This window comes from Botrytis porri (assembly GCF_014898465.1).
Source record: "Botrytis porri strain MUCL 3234 chromosome Unknown BPOR_012, whole genome shotgun sequence".
Lineage (NCBI taxonomy): Eukaryota > Fungi > Ascomycota > Leotiomycetes > Helotiales > Sclerotiniaceae > Botrytis > Botrytis porri.
In genome coordinates this window covers 365,176-386,602 of record NW_024066086.1, presented here as the reverse complement: position 1 = coordinate 386,602, position 21,427 = coordinate 365,176, and the positions used below count along the sequence as shown (strand labels likewise).

The following is a 21,427-nucleotide window of genomic DNA, read 5'->3' as shown; positions in this document are numbered from 1 at the left end:
AATAAAAGAATTACTTTTTAGTATATTTATAACAAATACTTAAATCTATTATATTCTTTTTATTTAATAAATTAGGATTTAACTATATCTTTATGAAAAATGATTCTAAAATATATTTAAGATATATACTTAAAAAGCTTAAGTAGAATATAATATATGAGGCTTTGATTAACTACCCTCCTTTTCAAATCTCAATTTAATTAAAAAGATATAATAATAAATGAAATAGAAACTAAAAAAGCTATCATTTGTATTTGCCTTTATAAAGGAATTGAGATATGAATTATAAGCTTTTTAAAAGAGAGTAGATTCTTTAGATTTCAAACTATATATTAAAAGATTGATATATAAGCTTAAAGATATAACTCAAGTATAAGGATTAGCTATTATTTATTAATAAAAATTCTACTTTTATATAATAATATTGTATTATTGATTTATTATTAAATTTTAAAAATTAAGGTTTAAAAAAGCGTAGTGTACAATAAGCCGGGGCCTCAACTCTTACTTCGGATATCGGGTATTTCGGATGTTGAAGAATCCGACGGATCTCCTTGAATACCTAGCTGGGTTGCTACTCTACCTCGCGACCGATAGAAAAAACCGAACACTTTACCTACAAAATAAACGAAAATCTGAAAATGAATCTTTTTCAAAATTCAATATTAATTTAATTGTGTATTTTAAATCCTTTTGAATTATTTGATATGACTTATTAGCTAATAAATAATTACTATCAGAGATTTGAAGAGATTTTCTTGAATAACTGTTTATTTATAAAATTTTAATTAAGGTGTTAATTTTTGGTGTTCAGTTTTTTCTGTTGGTCGCGAGTCTACCTTGTCTACCTCGAGTCTTCTTCTTTTAGTTTAATTTCCTTCAATACACGTATACAATCGCAAAACATCATGATCAGAAAATCATTATTAGATTCACGTGTTGACAGTAAGAAGGTGCGGTTTCTATAGAGAAATATTGGAAGTTAGGTTGCTGTGCATTTTGGGACTAACGATGGAGAGAGGCCAGAGGCTTGGGGATATTAGCGCGAATGCCTATCATTGGTTGTATAAAACACCCTGAAAAGGTCAACATCTTTCATGCTTTTCTTTACTCTTCTTCATTCTATTCTTTAACTTTTTCGCTTCCCATCAAAGCTACATACCGGTACTCAAATCTGGCCACCTTGGAATGAATTGCGGCAGTGGATGTTATAGCCGAATGCTCTCAGCTTCACTCAGGGGCTAGCAATGATGCTGGGTCTCACGAAAGGGTTGGATCGTACAAGGTGGCTAAATTGAACATCAAATGAAACCGGTTCCCATCACACTGTTACCTGGCTAAGATGCCAGCATTCAGCCCTCGGGGACAGGCAAAGATCACAGGCATCATTGCGAGGATGGTACCACGTTATGCAACCTAAATGCGTAGTGGTGGTTGCCCTCAACCAGACTGTCGGGTTCCCTTCAACGTCTAAGGATTATGCCCAGCTCATTTTTCTTTCTCATATATTCAGTGGATTTTCCCGCGGCGCATTGCTCATGCGTTTCATATAATATCAATTTAAGTGAGGTCGGGATTTCTTCATACCGTATAATGAGAATTTTGGTAAGTATCACGTGGGTGAGAGAGATACCCAGCTGAGTACAATCCCCAGCGTCACAGCCCTGTCTGGAGAATTCCGACTACTAATTTTCTATACTGTGAGTAAGTCCTCTTACATGGGCCAATTTCTGTAACAGAGATGCTATAATCAGACAAAAGGAATTATACACGGCGCAGATCTCTTAATGTTAAACTCGGGGCCTAGAACCTCGATCTCGATTTCTACTCGGGTCCCAACTTCCACTTTTTTAAGAATCGCTATAAGATGACACACTTTTGACAATGATCAAATAACACTTTTTGCTCGCGCGAAGAACTAGATATAGCTAGCTGAGGAGAGAATACGACGTTTTATGAGCAATGGCTCGTCAATACTGAAGGCATGTTCTGGTTTTGTGCCATCCTAGCCGGGGAAGCTCCCTGCATATCAGACGATTTCGTGAGCAGATACGGTGCAACAAGGCGGACTATACGCAACTTCCTCATCTCTCCAATATCTCAAAACAAGGGTTACCAGCTGGATGGATAGGACGATTCATGATCCGGAAAATCTTCCATTGTTAGTCTACTGGGTGCTCTGCTTGGCATGCCAAGAATACGGGAACGGAAACTACAGTATTGTCCGAGATGTCCAGAGCTCAACTCCGTAGTCCAAAATCCGACTCATAAAAGGACTTGGGCGTCACTTTTTTCACTACTTGAAGAATACCTTGGGCCGTCTAATCGTTCAAATCGCTCGAAGATACTTATGAAATTCCATTCGTCTGGTTATTTGAGACTATTTGGAACAATTCAAACATCTGATTGTCTGAGACAGTTCCGTACGCCAAAAATCCTCAATTCTGGTAAGAGTCAAAACCCAGATTCTCTCGTTTGGTTATGTCCAGTACTTCGAACTCATTGAAGCGGAGGTTGCGCCGGCGAAGGATCCATGTTCCAGTCGAAGAGAGAGAAGACAGAAGGATGTGTGTCCTGCAGTTACTTCCTTCAAGTACTGGTCATGAGCGCAAATTCGTTGCAAACGTCACCGCGGGAGCGAACTTTGACTGTCGGCCCATGCTTAACAGTACAACTAACTTTTCACGTCACATCGATAACAAATCATGGGAATCTGGTGAGTTCACCATCAGGAAAAGGAGTTGCTATCGACGCTGTAGAACTTTCAAGTATTAAGCCACCAATGTCAGAATAATGCAATGGAAGATTTTGCATCCGCTGCGAAGCTACTTGTTCACAAACGTGCTGGAGTGGACCCAACGATGATGCGATTTCGAGCAACGCCGACGAGGCAGTCAAAGACGATTAAGCAGCAGTTGTTTGAATTGCCATGACCACAATTCTAGAAGCTTTAAAAGGCTGTTGATAATACCTGAGATTAGGGTGGGAGCACTATCGAGGACTTCACATTCTTGAAAAGCCTCACTATCTAAGTCACATTCAGTCAGAGGTACATATGTAAGTGTACCAGATAGTTGGCATGCATACTTCACAATCTACAGCTTGTGAGTATGTTGCCACAATTTACAACTTCAAAACTCCGTACCTGCTACCTTGGTGCTCGAACCATCAAAACTGCAAGAAGGATTTGGATTGACACGGCGAACATTGGTTAGTGAGTCGTCATTCGATATTAAACTTGTGATGATGACGTTACTCAGTATTTCCGCCGGCAAAATTTCTGTGCAACTTCAAGCGATGAGGCCCGACACATTCAGCAAGAAATCTGGAAGGGAACGACCTCTCGTGGCATCATTCAGATACTCCATAATCCACTCTCCCTATTATGCCACTTCGATAAGACATTTTCAGTTGTGGAGCCAAGTGCCCTAATGTTTCTGCAGCATCGGGTTTGTCCAAAGTTTACGAGCCACCAAATGGGAAACCTGGATATACCTCCACTCGCTGCACTAAATCGGTCTTTCCGGAGCTAATAAAGGTACCAAAGTCAATTTCAATTGTTTATTAGTGTATTCTGGCCCTACGGTTTATGGTCAAAGCATCCAGATCTTGCTAAGAATCGCTTTAAACTAAACATGAACTTACAATCCACAGATACCTTCGGAGAATATCTGGGCACTCATTGAGATCCCAAGATTATCGCACCCGCTCCTCCGGAAGCTTGTACTAATCCAAAAAGAAAAGTTGTATACCAAAAGCAAAATCCACCATTGTTCGATGCTACCATATGCAAAAGTCCACATTACATGAGTAGTTTTGCAAACTAGGGCTTGCATGATTACCAATAATTCTTGATTGCAAATCCTATCAGCAAGCCTGTTCAATCCCCGGCTGATACTAAGACTAGACCAGCGATAACAAGATCATCCAGTAAGTTAAGGCTTAGTTCGCCATACTTTAGCCTAGCAGGCCCGGGGCGATCCATTTTTTTACGCCAGTGGTGATTATGACCACACACCTGGTCCTTTAACTTCGATTGGATATAATTATTTTAGCCTATTCTATTCTCTTATTTTCTAAAATCTTACTTGTCTCTCTTCGTCGGCATTCGGGCTTCAAATCATCCTTCGACCCTGTTCCGGTCATACACGGTAGGGATCCTCTTTTGCAAATTGCTCCATGTTGCCGATAAAGGTGTGCCCAGTCTATGGATTGTAAGCTGTCTGTAAGGCGATCTTTTCTTTGGGACAAAGGGAACTTCATGACCTGGGTTTTGTAGGGCACAACGGCTTGCGGACCAAGCTAGTAGCTCATCTAGTTCTTAGCCCTCTTGAGCCGTATTTTCAACTTGAGCACAGCTGGGAAATAAGACCTTTTCCATATCAGGAATTTCTATTTATACTTTTCTCTCTATAACTTCCTATTTTAATCTTCTAACTAGTGCAAAGACAAAGGAGCAGAAGCCAGTTAAGACCCTCTACCGGGGTCACTGTTCAAGAAGTGGAGGTCAATCACGTGTAAATAACGTCTGTGCATGCATATGCAGCTTATACAGATGTCCTTGGCCCCACACCGCCTCCCTCCTCTCAATCCTACCCAAACATGAGGCTGGGTTAGATCCACGGTCAGCATGCTGGGCTGATTCGTTTCGAATGCCCTTCTATCCAACCGTATGCGGTGCTGCAGGTTGTTGACCGTCAAATACCTCCTCTTATCATCTCCTTGTTTGTACAGTCGCCATTGCCAAGTCAAGTTCCGCAACTTCCACTTATTATCCCCACTTGGAAGAAATAGCGGGGCCGTGGGGGCAGCCCGAGAGTTGGAGAAAATTTAAGAATGATGGGGGAGGAGCGAGAGGAATACTCTCACTCACTATTTGGGCACGACATGGGAGTAGGTAACAAGCATTTCACGTGGAAACAAAATAGGTAACAGTACAACAGAATGAAACTCCCACAGATCTACAAGAAAGTAGCCCAAATCAAAGAGCAGAGTCAAACATCCAGGGTGTAAAAAAGTGACAGTCACTATGAGACATTCACGCTTATCCCTCCCGTTTATTCATTAACCAAAATATTGCGGAGGCGTAGTGCGGGAAGGCCAGAAGCTTAATTTTCTTCAATCTCTTGTCTGTTGATCTGACGCAAACGCTCCTTCCGATTGGTAGCCAATGGCTAGCCAAGCCAATTGAGTGGGTTTTCTCGGTTGATACTAAGGAAATCCTTCTCTTTAGCGATAACGTTACTTCGTGATTAGACCTTTGAATGCCACCTGCAGCATTTTGGCAATACTATTTTCACAAGCACCGCCGTTGGCAGTTTTGGGAGAAGGGTTACTGTAATATTTTGAATAGAATGTCCTGCTGTGATTGGTTTGATGGAGGTGGATGAGGGGTTGATCAGATAAAGATGCAGCATTAGAATTAGAATAGGAATAGACTATGCAAGGGTTTACTAAGTTTGGTACCGATACCCACTTAAACTTAATCTCACCAGTAGGAAAACCTACCACACGAATATGGAAAACTCTAGAACCTCTTCCCTCCTGCCCTTGTGAAATTACTCTGTCTGTCCGTCAGACATCGGATTAATCAAAGTCGTACACACACTTCACGGAAAGTGGGATACAACGATTGAAGAAGCGTCAGCGACTGCCTCAGGAAACACTACTAGCTCACCCTGCTATCCATGGATTCCGATCCTCTTGGCCGTATCACTGCAGCGACCCTTGAAAAGGCTTGATTACGGACTATCACGTAGCCAGATAAGGAGACGCGGAGGAACTCAATTTGGCATGTTCGCAGAAGAACGATTGGAACATGAAGATGACATATCTCGCGTTGTAGATTGATAATTCGAGGTGATTTACAGCCATACGACGAGGAGTGGTTCGAGGGTGGTTTGATTTGCAGCTGACGTGTGCTTATATTTGTGGTCACTTTTCACGTAAGACGCAATGATGTTTGCAGAAAGTTATAGGGTCGGCTTGTGTGACGGGTGGTGTCGTTTAGAGCCCCGTTAAACTATCGCTATCTGAGTTAAATGTGATGTGCGGGTTTCAAGGTTGATTGAACTTCTAAAATCTTGAAGAAGAGAAAGCGTTATTCCTGCATGAATCCTGGTGATAGGTCGATATTCGGCTGTGTAACAAAGCGAGAGAACCTCTGAGTAATATGCTTAGGGAGAACTAGCTGCCGCTGGCAGTGCTGACACGAAGTGAGGTCAAAACCCTTGACCAATGGCATTGGTAATTCAAGCTTACATGAGAACATCGCTAGATATTTCCCTTTTGCCTACAAGAGAGCCGGAGCATCATATCATAAGTTTATATCTATTTGAAAAGACTCTACTAAAGCCAATTGAATCAGATCAAAATAGCTTTCAACACAAAATGTCGAGCCATCTAAAAAGGGTACATATGAAGATATTCATGTTCTTCATTATACCACATTGCCGCTAACTGAGCGAACAGAAACAAAGCCACTCTGAAGACACTGTCTCAGATCAGGCATGCACTCGCTGCCGTGAGCGCAAGATTCGTTGTAGCCGTGAGCTCCCACAATGCAATAATTGCGAACAAGACGATAGCGTGACATGCATTTACCAAAATCCTACCAAGAGAGTGAATCACTTGAAGTCACTGTGAGTTACTCCATTGCTCTCAATAAAATAAAATATGTCTGATTAGTGCCCAGATTCGACAGTGTCAATGGAGTTAAAGAGCGCCTGATCAATATAGAGACGCATCTCGGCCGCCTATCTAACAACATCGCACATAATACAGATCAGGATAACTCTTGCTCTAACTCATCGACTCGACAAGCGTCCAGGGGTGGAAGCTTTGATGAAGAAGACGATGAAGATTGTCCGGCGAGCCCTTCCCCATACAGCGACGACTACGCCGACTTTCACGTCTCTTATAACCAGGCGGATAGAATCGATTATTATCACGGTCCGCTGTCGCTATTTGTTCTCTGCAAGCAATTTCGATCTTGCGCTGTTTCTACAAACGATGTCGAATGCAATACTCCGTTACAAGATATGCTGCAAAATTTGTGCGAAAGGGCTGCTGTAGTCGAACCATTCCCACCTTTTGGAAGCCAACCCGTCATCAACCTCTTACCAAAACAACAGTTCACCACCATTGTTGGTCATTTCTTTCAGCATCTTGACTGTGCAACCGATATTTTCGTAAAGAGCAATCTCCTTGCCCAGGTCGAACGTATATACTCGCATAACCCTGAGCCTGGGGACGATGTGTGGGCCATCTGTTTTCAGGCCATTACAGTGCTAGTTTGGGGGATGGAAATTTCTGCCCAATCAGGCAACGGTCTCTTTGGCGACTTCGCACGTTCATTTCTTCCGAGTCGAGCGGCGCTGGTCAATTCTCGATTATTGACCACGCCCAGACTTATCAACGTCCAGACTTTGATACTTCTAGTATGTACAGGTTTAATTGCACGTTGTTGATTTTCGCACTAGCGAGCTAACCATTTTTCTAGAGCGTCGCAGCACAACAATTTGATCCGCCGGGCTGGGCTGAGCTTATTTTCACCAACGCTTGTGGGCTTGCAAGGACTATGGGACTCCACCAAACACAAATCTTTCCCGATGAGACCAATACATATGATACATTGGAACGAGCAAAAGTCATACAGTCGCTATATGTCCGGGACAAAAGTTTGTGCACTACTCGAGGCTCTGTTTCTTGGCTCCCGACCCACGATTGCAATATTGCTCCCCAACTAAGCGCTGCGATAGAGCGCCATGTGCCCTATTCAGACACACTGCAACTAGCAATGATCCAAGATGATGTTTATCGCTTGACGCACACTGCCTCCATTCGTACAAGTAAACCTAGAAAGTCACAAGCTTCCAAATTGTTGCGATCCATCGAGCGCCAACTGGACCAATATACACAAACTTTTGGTATCTTGAATTCGCAAGCTTCCTCTTATAATCCACGACGCTCCATGTTGACTTTGGAGTTCTTGGCTACCCGTATACTTGCTTTACAGCACGGATCTGGGCAAAAACATGCCGAACAATTACGTTCCGATGCAAGAGCCAGTTGCCTCTTATTGCTAATAGCAAACGGAGTTCAAGATTCTCAAATTATCGATACTTTCAACAATCTAGCTTGTCAGAAGACAGCCAATCCATATTGGGACGAGAAGCTATCCACCATTGAAGCAAACACAGTCTCTTTTGCCAGTGTGCTCGACGCCTTCTCACTGCCAGCATTCTTCATACTACTAAAAGACCTTCTACGGTCCTCAGATAATGATCAAAGGTCTGACTCCGACCTCGACTTATTGCGCAGAGTGTCTGCCTGCTATATAAATAGCACAGATCGGATGCAATCTAACAGCTATCATCGCAAAGTCGCGTGGACATTTGAGCAGCTGCTTATCATAATCAATCTGATAAAGCATCCTGAACAGCATCAACCAATCTCTATGGCTTCAACAGCATCCATGTCTGATATGATAATGTCTCTCAATACCCAAACTGAAGATTTCTTCAAGATCTCCCCACCAGGCTCAATAGGAGACAGATCGATCTTCTCTTTCTCCCCACAACCTGCTGCGAGCACACCTTTCTCTTGGGATATCGATTCCTCTCTCCCATCGTCGATAGGGCCGTATACACCCTTTGGTTCGGCAAATTCAGCAGATGCTTCAGATGCTGGTATATCGGATCTACTCAACCAGCTGAGACAAAGCGGTGCTAACGGTAGCCCGGAACAAGCTATAACATGGCCTGAACTGGCACCTGAATTGCCGAGGAAGCGTTTGCGGACTCATGAAGAGCCAGGTATCTCAACAGAGGGGAATGGATCGAGTCATATGACTTTTAGTCCTCAAGGCAAGAAGTTTTCTCCGACCAATGTAGTTTAGCAATAGAATGTAAACTGATTCAAATATGTCGCTGTCAAACATAGAGCGAAGCTTAATTCACTAGAGTACTTTCGCTAATTGAAACATTTCATACCCTAGCCCCCTGATTTTCATCACTGGTATCCTGCGGCAAGAACTTTGAAAATCTAGCATCGCATCTTGACAGACTCGGAGTTCGGCAGATGAATTCCTAGGTTATGATAGCTGCGCTCTACTTAGATGTGAGCTTTGCGTAGACTAAAACTTGTGCATAGAAACACCAAAAAATCCAAAAAATGCGGCTTTGAAAATAGCCGTGCAGCCCGGCCGGCCGAAGCGGGGGAATTAGCCGAATAGTGGACGGCCGAGCCCCGATTCACACAAGAATGTCAGACTCGTGTTGACTCTCCAGTGTATCTAAGAATACAAATAGCATCATCGAGAGCACATGCTGCAATAGCCAACTCCACAAGAAACCCCACGTTAAATATGTCTTCTATCAAAGAGCTCAGCGAAAGAATCGCCAGCAACTCAGCTATTGTCGAGAAATGGCTCGCGGGCAAGAATGCCAATGTGTCTTTCGATCAGGATGCGGAGGATGAATTCCCCGACACTGATGGTGAACCTGAGATTGAAGCAGCGCGGATGGCGGTCATAGATGACACGAGTGCGCTCCACGATTTGTTTCTTGGTCCACGAGAGGTTCTGGCTCGGGTTTGGGGTGCTGTAAGAAAAGCAAGAATGATGTGAAGTATGCCATGCTAAGATATGTTTCTAGGCTCTTGACAATGCGGCTCAACAGGTGATCTATCACTTCAACATTCTTCCTGCAATTCCACTAGATGGTGGGGCTACTTATGCGGAAATATCTGCAAAAGTCGGTCTGTCCGAGAGAAAAGTCAAAACGGTTGTGCGCAAAGCAATGTTGAATCGGATGCTGCGAGAGGATGGCCCGGACCATGTTGTTCACACCGCCTCGTCAGCCCTGCTATTGCGCAACCACAATATGATGAATTACTACGGTTTCTTCGTCGAGCAGATGTTTCCTGCCAGTGCAAAACTAGCCGAGGCGCTGGAGAAATATAAAGATAGCACCGCTGCACAAGATACCGCATTTGGTCTTGCCTTTAACACGAAAGATGGTTTATTCAAATACCTCGAGCAAAGCCCCGAGTTAATGGCTCGATTCGTCGGTGCGATGGAGGGTGTTAACAAGGATCCTAGTCAGAGTCAAAAGCACGTTATAACGGGATATCCATGGGCAGAACTTGGAGAGGCTACTGTTGTAGATGTAAGTTTGACTTGCTTCTCTGTTTCCGTCCTGGAAAGCTAACTCAAATTCGTATAGGTTGGTGGCTCGTCCGGATTCTTGAGTGTAGAACTTGCCAAGAATTACCCAAAGCTGAACTTTGTGGTAGAAGACTACAAGAAGAATGTTGAGCAAGGAGCTGCACAGTTGTCATCCGAATTGACCAACCGAGTCAAGTTTGTGCCGCACAATTTCTTCGACGCCCAGCCGGTAACAGGTGCAGAAGTCTATGTTTTGCGTCATATCTGTCACGATTGGTCGCATGAGAATAGTGTCAAGATTATTCGTCAGATTGTACCGGCCATGAAGTCTGGAAGCAAGATTCTGCTGGTCGAAATTGTCGTTTCGCCATCGAACAGACCAATGTCGAGTATTGCAGAACGCTACCTGCGGTATATTTTCCACTTCAAAGCCAACCATTCTTTGCTAATGTTTTACTAGAATCAGGGACCTTAATATGGTTCAAATGCTGAATGCACAGGAGCGAAGCGAATCTGAATGGAGGGAGATCATCACCGAGGCAGATTCCAATCTTGAGTTGACACGCATTCTCGTAAGAATTTCTCCATAAGAACATTCCGTAATCGGATTAAAAGACATACATAATAGACAGTACTGACTTCGTGATGGTACAGACGCCCAATGGAAGTACGGACTCAATCATTGAGATTTCGTTGAGGCAAAATTGAGGCAGAAATACATTGATGACTGCTTTTGTGTTAAGGCTCTCAACTTAGAGGGGCATTTGTGGTATATAAATATAATTCATGGTAGTTTTGGTGATGACTAGGGTTTACAATGGTCCGTACTGCGGTGCAACAACCAGGAGATTCCAATCGATAGACTATCCAAGCAGTTTGGAACGCCCGCCTCGTTTCGGATGTTGCACTGATTTCAAATATTGAGAAGTTGCACCCGACCTGCTGGTCTGAATTATTGACCGAACTGGCGATGAATCAATGGAGGGATTTTCATGAGCCAGAACAGTCTTGATTCCAATTCAATGGCCCAACAGTAGCTATCTCCACAATTTAGGCTAGTCTATATACTCAAAAAGCTTTCCCTCAATCTCATATTTTCAATGAACAGAATCATGAACGTTGTATCATGTACTCCACGTGACTTTTTACTTTTAGCACGTTACAGGAGCTAGCATAAACCAAAAAGACGTAACGCCATCGGTAAGTAGGCATAGAGCTGGCGGATTATAACGCAGCCGGGGAAGGTTGATTGTGTTACGGTAACAGTAAGGCCTTTGACAGTCAAGTACGTTGGAGCCCGCGCGTAAGCAAGTAGGTATCCTGCTCTCGCGGATCGCTTGATCGAGAGCAACATCAGGCTATAAGATGGTATTTCGAAATCCGCGGGCAAGAATGGCACCAATGACAGAGCCTCGTGATCCTCTTTCAATGGTATTGTAAGCAGAATCAATGGAAAGAACATCGAAACCTCTACGGAGAGTCTACGGCAATACCTCCGGTTCTTCCAGGTCGACGTAGAGCTGCATTCATTTCTAGTTCCATCACTTGAAGATCTTTCCAGTCCTTATCCCACTCGTAAATAATAACCAATTAGTTCGGCTGCAACAACATAAAAGGTACTTCGTAATCTATAGCGTTGAGAAAGGCATTGTTGACTCCTCTGATTGCATGTGCACTAGACAATCATCCTTGGCCGCGAGATGATACTATGGCAATAGTACGATGCCCGCAAAGCAAGGGGACTTTTTGTGATTGGCCTTGCATGTAAGACGACTTGAAGGGGAAATATCTACACCCTTGTATTATTGATCCAAAAGCAGGTGGAGCCCGTATCCCGAAACAGGGTGTCGTCATGTTGATCCTGCTTAGAAGATCAAGCATTTCTTCTCGACAGGGTGGTCTCGAGCGCTTTACCCTTGACCCGCGGAGAGAATTCTGATTGGGACATTCGAGTGAGAAGTGGGAGAATCAAAGATGATGTGATATCGCCAGAAAAGCATGGACTTAAATTGTTGATGTTGAGTTCCAAGCCCCGGTGACCCACACTCGCGCGGCTTAAGTAAGCCGCGCGTCGTTGATCCTAAATCACGGCATCCGTGCATGATGCACACTGGGTTTATGCTGCAGGGTCCACTCCCTCATCGTAGCCAACCAAGAGCAAGGGCTCAAAATAGGAATGTAAGATAAGATTTCCAGGAATATTGCGAATGCGGCGCGCGGGTTTTGGATCTCACCCCCGCGCGGCTTATAAAACTGATCAGCCGATATAAGGAAGGAGGGGTTTGGCCTCTACGAGAATATCATACAGCACTTCTCCTAACCTATACATACAACTTGATTTCATGAGATTATTCTGTACCAAATTGCGTTTCAATTCACGAAGCTTCTCGACATCTCCAATAAAAATGGCTACCAAAAGCGTTCTCATTCTCGGCTCAGGTCCACGTATCGGCGAAGCTGTCTCTGAAAAGTTTGCGGCAGAAGGATACAAAGTCGCCATTGTCTCGAGGAAAGGTACAAACTCAGTCAATGAGAAGGGCTATCTTTCTCTCTCGGCCGATTTTGCCAACACCGATCCCAGCATCTTGGCTTCTATCTTCGACAAAGTCAAGAGCGAATTCTCAGCGGCTCCTAGCGTAATCATATACAACGCCGGTTCCATCACTCCTCCACCCGATGCAGAATCAGCCTTGTCTATCCCAAGTGTAAGTCGTCATCAGACCAGTTCCCAACCCCTTTGATTTTCACTCATGAAGTCCCTCTCCATCTGAACGTGCTTCGAAAGCGAGACCTCTACCCCTGTCCCCCTTCAGGAACCTTTCTTATTCAGAAAAATGCTAAGTTTACTGTTCTGCAGGCTCGTGTTACAAACGATTTGAACGTCAATGTTGTCACTCCTTTCATCGCCGCACAAGAAGCTATCAAAGGCTGGGAGACTCTACCCGCAGAAAGCAAGAAGATATTCATCTACACAGGTAACATTTGCAATGTCGCTGTATTGCCAGTGCCAATGTTGTTGAACGGTGGTATGGGAAAGGCAGCCACTGCCTACTGGCTTGGTGTTGCTGATGGAGCATATACAGCCAAGGGTTACCGGTAAGTTCTTGTCCATCCTTTCTTTTCCAAATCATGTTCCACATAGAGAGAAACAGAGATTTGCAGTATATCGTCCTCTGACACTTTCTCTCCCAGATTCATTTACGCAGACCAGCGCCAAGCCGACGGCAAGATCGCAGGCCAGGCGGTCAACGGGCCCGCGCATGCCGATTTCTATTCACAATTGGCGGCGAGCGGTGCGGAAAATGTTCCATGGCACGCTACATTTGTAAAGGACCAAGGTTATACCAAATTTTAGATATCAATTGGATTTTTAGCTAGCGCATGTAGAATGGCCAATTAACAATAAAAATATTTCATCTTATGAATACAAGTGCTAAAAGCAGAATTAGCTGTTTTTCTTCCAACCCGTGTTGATCTCACTGAAGATGTTCTCCTCTAACCAAATTTGTAATAAGATGAATACTATTCGCTAGATAGATCCAAATATATTGACATTTGAATTTAAGTAACGAAAGGAATAAAGTAGAGGTATAAAGGCCGCTGAATTGACTAACCAAGTATCGGAAACAGACAGGCTAAGATCAATTACATTGCAGATGTTCGTAGGGTTTGCGGAAAAGAGCCCTGGAATTAATAAGAACACTTCTTAATATCCATACTATTGTTTGAATACACTTTGAAAAGCTTGAAACCAAGAGTCAAAAAATCCATGTGCTTCTTAAACCTCTAAACGAGTAGCACAAGAGTGGTATCACTTCGAAAATATGTAGCAAATTCGCCAGCGTTGCCCATGGCCCTATCGTTCCACACCTTTTCTATAATGTCGAAGCCGCGGCGCACAGTGCTAAAGCGGCTGGCGGGTCGTAGAGAATCTACCATGTCGCGTATCCGGGCTTTTTGAGCAGATTCCGTCAAGCAACCTACAACGCAAAATGGCCAGGCCATTGTCCGCAACAATGCTGGAGGTGATACGTGATGCGTTAACAGCTCGAGAACTTGAGCTACGTGATGTCGTACATCAGGGTTGGCAGGTTGCCACCCAGATACGACAACAGATAGATAAAGGAAGGTGCTATGCGCCCAAATTCGTGTCACTAATGAGGTTTGCCGAGCGATTGTCCGAGCTTGTCCAGTGTAATCTTCCGCTGCAAACATGTCGTCCAGTAAATTGCTCTCCTGGGGTACAGACACGAGATCGGATTCGAAACGCGAAACATGAGCCTCTAGCGTTTTCTTGATTGCTGCTGCGCGCTGTACCAGCTCAATAACATCTAGATTTCCAGCTGCCTTGCAGTGTTTCTTCCATGCATCCAAAACAGCGATCTCGCCGATTTGTTTGAGCACCCAGTTCTGACAACCCACAGTAGTTTCAAGGTTGATAGGAGGGACAGCGTCGACCCCATCACTTTTACAAAGAAGGCTTTGGTGATAGTCGTACAACTTCGGACGCTCCTGGAAAGCGGTGCTCGCGATGATGTCATCGAAAATCAATAGAGCTGTTGAGAAACGAAAAGCAGCTTGTTCAGAGCTAGATATTTCAGCTTGTTGGGCTGGCAGAATCCATGTAGGGGGGCCCAGAAGACTGAGAATACTCTGAAATGTGTCGGAAGAGCTAGCTAGGTTGTCAGCTCCAACGACATCAACGACTTTCCTGAAGATTGTTAAGGCAGCATTGAGATGCGCTTGACAATTGTCAAAAGAAGTGATGGCAATTTCGAAGCGTTGTAGCTGCATGACAGCAGCCATAGCGCGAACGCTACCAAGTATGTGCTCATTTTCGTTGTAGCTCTCGATGATTGTAATAGAATTGCGTAACATGTTAAAAGCATCTCTCGTTTGCTCGAGTAAAGCCTCCCACATACGATCGTCTTTGATGGTAGAAGTTCCGTGTGCCAATGCAAAGAAATATGAGCTCTGGCAAAGGATAGCTTGACGGACGACGGGGCTGCTTATAGCCAAATCCAAAATCCATGCTCGGCCGCCATGGAGTGGCGCAGGCCGATAGAAAGGAAATAGGAACGGAAGGATACGTTCGAGGTAAAACACAAGTAACACCGAGTCCGACTGTGCGAATGGTCTTATCTGCAGTACTTGCTTACAGATCTTTTGGGTGTTAACAGGAGAAGCGATATTCGATATATCTGGAGAAATTGCGCTAGTAACATGTGCATACGAACTGGCTTCACTTTGAACTTCAGGTTCTGGAGGAGGGATATTGAAACTAGCTAACTTCTTATGTCCAAGTCCTGGAATAGAAACGTCGAGATTGGGGGTAGTCGATTCCCGTTTACCACGGCGACGATAAGGAGCATGCTGCTTGACCTCATTTTTGATCTTTTTGGTCATGACTTCCTGCTTTATACCGCCGTCCATCCATGCCGGCTTGACGCCATAATTGCACGTAGAGATGTGGAGCGTCATGCACTCGTTGCAAACAGGACGATGCTCATCGCACTTTTTGCGCCGCAGTCGACAAGTCCAGCAGCCGTTAGAACTTCTGTTCATTTTGATCGAAATGAGCAAATGCCGATGACTTGCATGGAATCGAGAAGTGACAACTCAGGTGTACACGCACAGAAAGAATTGACAATTGATGTAAAGTAGTCCAAGGTCAGCTTCTTAAGTAATCCATCACACCTACTTCGTAGTAGGCGCCGCGAGCGGTGATGCCTCAGGCAGCTACCAATCACAACCCATAAATTGATGGCAGTTTACCCAGCTCAAAGATTACAAAAGTTGCTCTATTCGACGAAATGGGGCCACAGCAACTCATTACACGCACTGCGCCCCCATTGATTGGCAGCTGATATTATGTTGTATAATAATGCGCAATTACCAATTTTACACTCGATATATCTCCTGCTGGCACATACCTGGACACAATCAACCACGGTAACAACCAAGAAACATATGATGCTTGAAGCGGCCGCGCTGGAGATCTTGTTCAATGACACCGATATCAGCAAACGCTATACAGAAAGTTGCTCTACTTTTTCCAGAACGGCACAAGCAAGTTCAAGAGGGTGCGCCTTTTCTGATTTGATAAAGTGCGTTGCAATCGACCAAGAAGAGCTTTGATTGTGAAGACCGATAAGTCGATGCGAAGACATATGCCTCAGATTTTACCAATAGCCAGAGATCTCCCGAAAGCGGCCCCTGGTAGAAAAGCGCTGCGCGGCTACCTCGTTAAGAGGTCTCAAGATCGACTTAATTCCTCTATTACATCGATGATCTACGTGTGAAGACCGATATTGCTATTCATTTTTGAGATATCTGAACATCCATTGGGCTTATTGAGAGCCACTGCTGCTATTCATTGTACAAAATTCCTTGTGCTAATATCATTCTCTTTCTATTTAGCTTGCCCGTAGTGTCGAAAAATGCGATGCAATGTCGAAGTATTCACACAACTAGGATCAGGAAAGCTCTCCCAAATTAGTCTGGGGAAAAATCCGATGGAACACTACGACCCAAACATACAACTTTTTTTTTTGGGTAGAGTGACAGATGACATATCGCACGAGTGAAGGAAATTAATCATTCGGTTCACTTGCATCTACTTTGATTTTTGAGGTAGAACCTAGGGGTTTACATGGTACTTATATTTAAGGAAAAGCCATTATTTGGGTTCTCATCTGCCAATGCTTTCGGTCTAAGTGGCGTACGGATGCATTCTATGGTTTACACATATACGTCCGCAAGCTGGTACCTAAACCGAGCCCAAGACCGGTCGACTTCGTATAAAAGCTACACATACTTTATTTCTAATGGTGAGAATTGTCTTCACCAGTCATGGGACTCTTTCTATAATATCCTCTAATCTAATTACAGATTACTGTCTCGCCTTTCAAATGATATATACGTGTAATCTTTCCTTCTTCTCCGTGTAACAGGGTGCAAATTGATCATTTTGCATTCTTCACCCACTCCCTCTCGCATATGGACTTGCCTCCCTTAGCCTGTGCCCGAAAAACCAGAGGATCAGAGCTCCAGCATAGCCAACGGCCAGAACAGCGAACCCAAGCACACTATTACCCCAGCCATAACCAAGTTTGCTATACATAGCAGGAGCGAAAAGCGGGAACCCAAAACCAGTCAAACTTCTCAGCACCGCGGTCGCACCTATAGCAGATGCAGCGAATAGCGAATAGGAGTCGATAATATATGTTTGGATTGAAGCGAACGTCATAGCTGCTCCTACAGAGAAAATAGCAGCACCAATGTCTGCCGAAAGCCAGAAAGTCCTTGTCTCAGCGGACCACCCATACATGAAAAGCCCCGCTGCCACCAAGAAGGTGGAGAAGAAAAGAAGAGGCACGCGAAATTCGGGTCTTCCAGTATTATCAGGCGATCGGGCTTTCAAGGTCTTGTATACATAGTCTACAATACGACCACCTCCTTGTGCGCCGATGGTCAAGCCGATCATGATAGCAATATAGTTGAGACCACCGATGCCAACGGGTTCGTGATAGTAAGTTGTCCACAGCGACGGGAAGCTAGACTAAAAGAAGAAAATTGTAAATCAGTATCTGACCCAATATCGAAGATAAGCATTGGATGAGTACTCACCAGCATAAGGTAGATGATACCATAGACCATCGCAAAATATACGGAGAGGAAAATCACGACGGGTTGAGTGGTAAGCAATATAATGACACGAACAAGCGAAGTTCGCATGATAGAGATGAGACGCAAATCTTTAAGCTCAAATGCGGTTCGCAGTTGGTCATTTCCGGTTTCTTGACGCAACTTCTCGGCTTTTCTTTGCAAGATTCGTGGGCCGTAGGTTTCTTTCAGTGTAAAGAAAACAACGGTCTGCACGATTACTCCGAAAATAGTGATGGAAAAGAAGCACCATTTCCACGTAGACCTCTCGACAATCCAAGCTCCGAGTAAGGGTCCCAGGGCAGGAGCAAGCAAAGGAGCTAGAGTGTATAATCCAATGGCCATACCAATTTCCTCTGGGCGCCAAAGATCAGACAGGACACCACCACCAATTGTTAACGGAGCACAAGCGCCAAGACCGCTAAGAAAACGGAAGGCCAGGAATTGGCCTTCAGTATCTGCGAAGCCGTTCGCAAAATTGAAGATTAAGAAGAAAACATTGGAGGCTTGAAGAATAAACGAACGTCCGTATATTTCAGAAAGCGGAGCTAGCACCAGGGGCCCGATAACGTAAGCAAGTTGAATAATGGAGAAGTTGAGCTGCTTTCGAAAAGAAGTGTGGATGTCAAATTTTTCGGCGATGACATTGCTAGCGGGCGCGATGATAGCAGACGATATTCCCGTCATGAATGCAATAAGCGAGACTACAACAGTGATACCCCATTTACGCTTGAAAGACCAATTCTTGGGGTTACTGGGGTCGTCTGTACCATCCCAGGTCACAATCTTAATGGTGGCCATATAAATTAGCTACTTGCATCTATATCTCTAATCTTGTGGACATACCATCTCCTCATTTTCATTTCCAACTATGGCCTTTTCAGAATCAGCCTCTGGTAGCTCTTGAGAATGGGAGGTTCCCGTAGACGGCGTTAGTGTTCCAGATGGTTCGCCATTCGAAAGGCCGTCATGCTTCGTACTTGTCTCGTCGTCGACTGTTGCCATTTTCGATTTTTCTAAGATAGTAAATCTGAACGATTGTCAACAAGATGAACTGATTGAGATCATTGAGCTATAAGAACAATGAAAGAAGATGAGCCAATTTACCAACGCAAACCCCGCTGAGAAGGGGGAGCGCGCGCTGAAGAGGATTCTAGGCCATTTTTCGAATAGAAGTGCGCGCGCGTCAACATCGTCTTGTTTGCCAGGAAGCTGAGACAGTCCCTAGGGTACTGTGAGTTTCAATCATTAGTATGAAAAAGCCGAGGATCCGAGCTCCGCGGGAGAATAATTTGCGAATGTAGAGTCTATTTCTTGTCATTTGAGCTCATTTGCCGAAGGCTGACCTAACGCGCGCGGGTTGTGGGAACAACATTATTTTTAGGGGTTAACAATTTATTCAGCTCTGATTCGAATTAGCCACTACAGTAGACCAAATGTCTGAAGCGGTATAAACCCGTATATTTCATAATGTCTACTGTGTTAAATTCAACCTATAGTTGGATGAGCTCCGATGTTTTATTAAGTTCAAAGAGAAGGTATGTCTTTATTTTTATCTAAAAATGTGCTATACCAATTTAATGCCTAATAAGTTCGAACTTATTTTAACCTAAAATCTTCACATCTTCCAATTTTACAGTCTTCGGTGGCATCAATCCGGCTTCTCTGCCGAATGTAATGAATTTAGCCTCTTCGCCATAGGCCTCTAGTACTGTGTTGGATACGCTAGACGCGAACTTGCCGCGTGAAATCATATCTTCGTTGAACGCCGAAATAAGATCATTCAGCGCTTCACCTGACGCTTGCGTATCCCGCGCGCGCGTGAGGACATCGCTGAGCTTGAATGCATCAACGAAAGCTGTGTTTGCGGCTAGAGCACGAACTTTGATCCTTAGAGTCAGTATATATTTCAATGCATCCAATGCTAAACGAAAAAGAAAACACGGAGATTGTGAGACTTACATGGGGCCATCGAATGCGCTGCATCGCCAATTAACAACACCCTTCCAGGTGGTAGTTGTTCAGGTTCTAATTCCACACTTTGAAGCTGGAAGCCAGGAGTATTGTATCCTTCCGTGGGAATTTTATCGATCAGGGAGCGGAGCTTGTATGGGTAATGATTGGTTCTCTCGCGCGCAAATGCTGCCAAATCTTCCTGTGATGCTGACTCTGTCCATTTCTTCTCGCCTACTTTAGGAGTGTTCTTATCTACCCAAAGAAGAATATAGTAGTAATAGCCAGTCTTGCCATCAGGGCTTACTCGGTTGAGGGCGCAAAATATAGCTGTCTGCTCATCCCCGCTGAGTCTAGGGTCCATGACGATGTAGTTTGAATGTGAGTTGGTGAGCTGCTCTGAGAAGTCGTCGCCGCTGAGTGAGATCTCACCGAAGATTGAGCCGATCGGTAATGGTTTCATGACATCCTGACCTTTGAGGAAGTGCTGCCTGCGCACTACACTACGCGTACCTTCAGCACCGACCAGAAAATCACCAGTTGCCGAAGTGCCGTCCTCAAAGTGTGCTGTAACTTTGTCGCCGTGCTCCTCCACGCGAAGCAAGCGCTTATCAAATTGTACGTCGATACCTTGCATCAGCCATTCGCGCATTCTTCGTCGATTTGCTCGGACAACCTTGAGAGTGTCATCCGCAATGACACCGACTCGGAACTCTGGACGAGTAATATCATAAAATGAGAATTGTGGCTGGAGATCGAGAGGATAAAGATGGCTTGTCTGCTCCACCGGTCCTAATTCCGATGGCATCAAAGTCTTCATCAAGTCATAGGCTTCTCCAAACAAGGAGAGCGCCCAACCTTGACCACGAGAGTCATTTCTCACATCTCGCTCGAAGACGGTGAAGGGAATGTTATTTTTCTTCAATTGTTGCGCGAGCGTGAGGCCGCTCATGCCAGCACCAATAATAAGCACGTGAGGGGACGCCATTTTTAAGTGATTATATATAACTTAGAGGTCGTATATACCAGAAGTTTCACAGTATATTCGGGGAACCTCCATTGTTCCATATTACCTCATCTATTATATATTCTAATTCGGACTCAAAGTTGACCTTTTCATCATTCGGATCCCGAGCTCCGAGGAATTATTGACATTTGTCATACGGAAACACTCACCGAATCGCGCGGTGCGGCGGAACATCTTCAGCGAATGTCCCGAAATTCAGATAATTCTAGAAGCTAGATGGCGAGCGGGACCACTTAAATAATGCTGGAGTTAGGAAATCCGGTTCGAGGAGCTTCGCAACTTTTCGGTAATCTGGGTGTCGTTTCTGAGTGTTCACGTGATGTAAGCCGTATTCGATAATGGCGTTTTCAACAATCTGTCGATCAGAATCAAAAGACAATAATGCGAAATCTCTGCTCCTTGAATCCAATATAGGGATCTCAGTATTCTAGGATATCTAAATCCCTGAGAATATTCAAAACATTCAAAATGTTCGTCTTGGCCATTTTGCATCTACTGACTAATTACTTATATTAATGGTAGCCCTGTATTTTGCTTACGTTGGATCAAATTGAAGCGTGCTTTTGCTCATACCAAGCCATACCTCCAATTCATTCCGAGAAGGCATTACCAAC

The 21,427-nt window shown here is 44.3% G+C and overlaps 6 protein-coding genes across 6 annotated transcripts; 3 read left to right on the top strand and 3 right to left on the bottom strand.

Annotated features, from left to right (window-relative positions):
* Positions 1–6,390: 6,390 nt before the first annotated feature.
* Positions 6,391–8,899, top strand: EAF01_008681 (uncharacterized protein; the record flags this gene model as incomplete). The annotated part of the gene is made up of 4 exons (XM_038916937.1): positions 6,391–6,411; positions 6,472–6,641; positions 6,695–7,439; positions 7,502–8,899. 4 exons carry the CDS (start codon positions 6,391–6,393, stop codon positions 8,897–8,899), a joined length of 2,334 nt encoding a protein of 777 aa, XP_038767331.1.
* A 468-nt stretch (positions 8,900–9,367) lies between these two features.
* Positions 9,368–11,357, top strand: EAF01_008680 (uncharacterized protein; the record flags this gene model as incomplete). The annotated part of the gene is made up of 5 exons (XM_038916936.1): positions 9,368–9,604; positions 9,657–10,169; positions 10,227–10,579; positions 10,629–10,740; positions 10,823–11,357. The coding sequence occupies 5 exons, from the start codon at positions 9,368–9,370 to the stop codon at positions 10,874–10,876; spliced, it is 1,269 nt and encodes a 422-aa protein (XP_038767330.1). The 3' UTR covers positions 10,877–11,357.
* A 1,153-nt stretch (positions 11,358–12,510) lies between these two features.
* Positions 12,511–13,595, top strand: EAF01_008679 (uncharacterized protein; the record flags this gene model as incomplete). Its single annotated transcript, XM_038916935.1, has 3 exons — positions 12,511–12,873; positions 13,026–13,264; positions 13,361–13,595. The coding sequence occupies 3 exons, from the start codon at positions 12,511–12,513 to the stop codon at positions 13,521–13,523; spliced, it is 765 nt and encodes a 254-aa protein (XP_038767329.1). The 3' UTR covers positions 13,524–13,595.
* A 359-nt stretch (positions 13,596–13,954) lies between these two features.
* Positions 13,955–15,733, bottom strand: EAF01_008678 (uncharacterized protein; the record flags this gene model as incomplete). Its single annotated transcript, XM_038916934.1, has 1 exon — positions 13,955–15,733. One exon carries the CDS (start codon positions 15,731–15,733, stop codon positions 13,955–13,957), a length of 1,779 nt encoding a protein of 592 aa, XP_038767328.1.
* Positions 15,734–17,147: 1,414 nt separating this feature from the next.
* Positions 17,148–18,838, bottom strand: EAF01_008677 (uncharacterized protein; the record flags this gene model as incomplete). The annotated part of the gene is made up of 3 exons (XM_038916933.1): positions 17,148–17,729; positions 17,798–18,619; positions 18,680–18,838. The coding sequence occupies 3 exons, from the start codon at positions 18,836–18,838 to the stop codon at positions 17,148–17,150; spliced, it is 1,563 nt and encodes a 520-aa protein (XP_038767327.1).
* Positions 18,839–19,437: 599 nt separating this feature from the next.
* EAF01_008676 (uncharacterized protein) lies at positions 19,438–20,774 on the bottom strand (the record flags this gene model as incomplete). Its single annotated transcript, XM_038916932.1, has 2 exons — positions 19,438–19,715; positions 19,796–20,774. 2 exons carry the CDS (start codon positions 20,772–20,774, stop codon positions 19,438–19,440), a joined length of 1,257 nt encoding a protein of 418 aa, XP_038767326.1.
* Positions 20,775–21,427: the final 653 nt, after the last annotated feature.